The sequence below is a fragment of the Microtus ochrogaster genome, unplaced genomic scaffold (assembly GCF_000317375.1).
Source record: "Microtus ochrogaster isolate Prairie Vole_2 unplaced genomic scaffold, MicOch1.0 UNK1, whole genome shotgun sequence".
In the NCBI taxonomy this organism is placed as follows: domain Eukaryota; kingdom Metazoa; phylum Chordata; class Mammalia; order Rodentia; family Cricetidae; genus Microtus; species Microtus ochrogaster.
Genome location: NW_004949099.1, coordinates 472,809 through 476,362, shown reverse-complemented (window position 1 = coordinate 476,362; position 3,554 = coordinate 472,809). Strand labels below are relative to the sequence as shown.

At 50.5% G+C, this 3,554-nt stretch overlaps 1 protein-coding gene across 1 annotated transcript in view; it reads right to left on the bottom strand.

Moving 5' to 3' along the window:
* The window catches only part of Fam136a (family with sequence similarity 136 member A), a 7,794-nt gene extending 4,909 nt beyond the window's left edge, over positions 1-2,885 (bottom strand). The window contains exons 1-2 of the mRNA XM_005364793.2: positions 2,677-2,885; positions 1,828-1,968 (exon numbers count right to left, since the gene is read on the bottom strand). Coding sequence (XP_005364850.1) covers positions 1,828-1,968; positions 2,677-2,763 — 228 coding nt within the window. The 5' untranslated portion in view covers positions 2,764-2,885. The remainder of the gene's footprint in view (positions 1-1,827; positions 1,969-2,676) is intronic.
* Between the last annotated feature and the right edge of the window lie 669 nt (positions 2,886-3,554).

Below are 3,554 nucleotides of genomic sequence, written 5' to 3'. Positions count from 1 at the left end.
AGACCAGGCTGGTCTCGAACTCACAGAGATCCGCCTGCCTCTGCCTCCCGAGTGCTGGGATTACAGGTGTGCGCCACCACCGCCCGGCAATACTAATGCTTTTTATGACTAAGTTTTCTGCACTACGGAAGCCTTTCTCCAGGTGTCCTAAATAGAGGATGTTCACAAATATCGTGAAGGTCTTACTCTAGTTTGCACCTTTTAAATTGTGTGTGCACATGTAACTGGCATGTGTGCTGTTTCATGCCTATAACGTCAGAGGACAACTTGTGGAGCTGGTTCCCTCCTTCCATCTTTATGTGGACTCTGGGAATTAAACTCAAGTTGCCAGGCTTGTGTAGCAGGTACTGAGCTAGCCAATAATCTGCATCTTTTAAAGACTTAATACCTTAGTCAACTTTTCAGGAAATTACATTATTTTAAAAATTAATCAAAGAAGAGGAACTCTTGAGGTCCCACTCTTAGCTGAGGAGCTAGTTTTTTCTTTTTTTATCCTGGAACTTGCTCTGTAGACCAGTCTGGCCTTGAACCCAGAGACTCTCCTGGCCCTGCATCCTGAGTGCTGGGTTTAAAGGGGTGTACTACCACTGCCTGGTTGGTAGTTATTGTGTACCACGTGTGTGTAGGAACCTGTAGAGCTCAGAAGAGTTGTCATATCCCATGCAATTGGAGTTGCAGATGGCTGTGAGCTGCCATGTGGGTGCTGGGAACCTGACCTGGGTCTTTAGATCAGTAAGTGCTCTAATCCACGGAGCCGTCTCTCCAGCCCTGAGCTACTGGCAGTTAAAGGTTGCTTCAGGAAGCAGTCATTTTTCTTTAGTGATGCCATCACTGTTAAATTGTCCATGCTCATGCATCCAACCTTAATTGAATCCAGAGGGAACAGTAAGAAAGAATAGGAGGAAGACTTATAAAAAAATGGGTGCAGGAGATGGGGGGGAGTAAAAATGTTTTCAAAATATATGTATGAAATAGTCAAAGAATGAAGAAAATAATAGTTAAGTCTGTATGTTTTAATTCTTTTGAGATTTTTACCTTTTATGTGTATGAGTATTTGCCTAAATATGTTTTTGCACCACCATGTGTACAGTGACCACAGGGGCAAATAGGGCTTCAGATCCCCGTGACTGAGGTTATAGATGGTTGCAAGCCACCATATGAGAGCATTTTAAGTTTTATACTACACAGCATAGATTGTTTTTGGCACCCGGCTCGTCAAACGACAATCAAGAAGGCATAAAGTCACTTGGCTATAAACTCCGTTGGCAACTTTCTTTTTTTTTTTTTTTTAAGATAGGGTTTCTCTGTGGCTTTGGAGCCTGTCCTGAAACTAGTTTTTTTTTTTTTTTTTTTTTTGGTTTTTCGCGACAGGGTTTCTCTGTGGTTTTGGAGCCTGTCCTGGAACTAGCTCTTGTAGACCAGGCTGGTCTCGAACTCACAGAGATCCGCCTGCCTCTGCCTCCCAAGTGCTGGGATTAAAGGCGTGCGCCATCACCGCCTGGCCATGAAACTAGTTCTTGTAGACCAGGCTGGCCTCGAATTCACAGAGATCAGCCTGCCTCTGCCTCTGGGATTAAAGGTGTACGCCACAACCGCACGGCTAACTTTCTATTGTTATGGAAAAAGTACATTTCTATGGGAAAATACAGCACAACTTAAAGCACTCAACTCCCAGGGCCTTTCCAAAATTTCAAACCCCAAGAATACCAGTTGGCCAAAGGACTGCCACCAGTGTTAACAGAACTAAGGCCCTACAGCAGAATAAATTGTTCTCCCGTCTCACCAAAGAGCTGTTCAAAGACTTGAGAACTCTGAGGCATTCCTCACCTGGAACCTTTCCAGCTCACTGGTTACCAAGGCCTGGGCTTGAGCCAAAGGTGCATGGCAGCGTTCGATGCATTGGTGCACCTGCTGCATAGATGCCTGGTTGTCCTCACAGCAGTTGGCGCTGCACCGGAACATGAGACCCTGGGGAGGGCAGAGCCTGGTTAGAAAAGAAAGACTCTGACACTACCAGGGTTTGGAGGCTATGCTTCAGCCTGTATCTTCCTCACCACCCTTTGCCTCACTTTCCCTGTGAGACCGGGACGATTACCCCAGCTAGCATTTATGCGCTGGGGATATATGTTCTTGGGAGAGCGCTTGCCTAGTTCTAAGATAGCCCTGAGTTCCATCCTCACCACCAAGGTGGAGGCTCAAGCCTGTGATCCATCCTAGCACTCCGAAGGTGGAGGTAGGGAGATCAGCGATTGGAAGCCAACCTGGGTTAAACGAGCCCCTGTCTCATGGGTACACAACGCGCCCAAGTCTGGGCGGAAGAAAACATATTCTGAAAACCAGGTATCTACAGCAGAGTTCAGAGGTCGGCCTGGTTAGTCAACGCCCCACTAGGGGGACGACCCACAGTCGACCGTGGGGTCGTAAGGTTAAGAGAAGCAGGCAGGGAAAGGAGGCGGGGCCATCTCCGCGGTGTTCAGGGTTCGTGGCATCTGAACCAGCACAGGACAGCCAGAAGAGTCCTGGTGGTTCTCCTGAGCTGGGCCCTTTGGGCCTCGCGCCGGATTACCTCAAGGTAACCGAGGCCAGGCAGGAGGAAACGGCCTCGCGCTCGAACGTCACCGCCCCACCTCCGCCCGAGCTTTCCAATCCCACCCGAATGCGAGGCCGCGCAGCCACCTGCATCTTCCGAATGTTCTCTTTCTCCACACTTTTCACCATGGCGTCCACGGCCTCCTGCACTCGGAGTTGCTGCACCTCCGCCATGGCGACCCTGGCGCCCGCGTGCACGCGCTGCGCCCCGCCCCCTGCGCCCGTGCCGGGTCCTCTAGTTGCTCCTCCCTGTCCCCAAGCTCCGTCCCTTGCGACCCTGCCTTATCCTCTTGTCGCTCCGCCTCTCCCTTACGCCCCGCCTCCTGCGCCCGTGCCGAGTCCTCTAGCGGCTCCGCCCCTCCCACACGCCCCGCCCCTCTTCGCCCAGACCTTCGTAGCCACGCCTCGGCCCCTAGCCATTCAGTCCCGCCCTTTCACGCTGAACCCGACCCCCCCCTCCCGCCGGCTCACCGCAAAGTCTACCGGGTACCTTGTCCCGCCCCCTGGCCATCGCGCACCTAGCTCTCAGCCCGCACTCCCTTCCAGAGCCCTCATCGCCTCCTGGCGTCCAAATTGAGCAACTACAGGCAGGAGCGCGTACGCCCCAGCTTCTTCAGTAGATCAAGATTTTAGTGGCCATTGAGCTCCAGGCGGATAGGCCTTCTTTTCTTCCTCCCTTTCTCTCCCCCCCCCCGTCTTTTGTAATTAAAAACAAAAAAAGACACCAAAAAATTAATGTAATTATTAGCTCTTGGGTGTACAGTTTGATCAGTTAGTATTTTGTCTTGGTTCCTTTTTGTTGCGGAGTAGAATTTCATTGGATGTATATACCACAATGTCTTTACTCAGTTTCCCAGTTGGTGAACGGTTTTGACGCTTGACTAGTTATTGTGACTAAAGGGTACTCTTGAAGAAATTATTTGTAGATACGGGTTTCTTCTGGTTTAGGGTAGGTCGGATCTGCA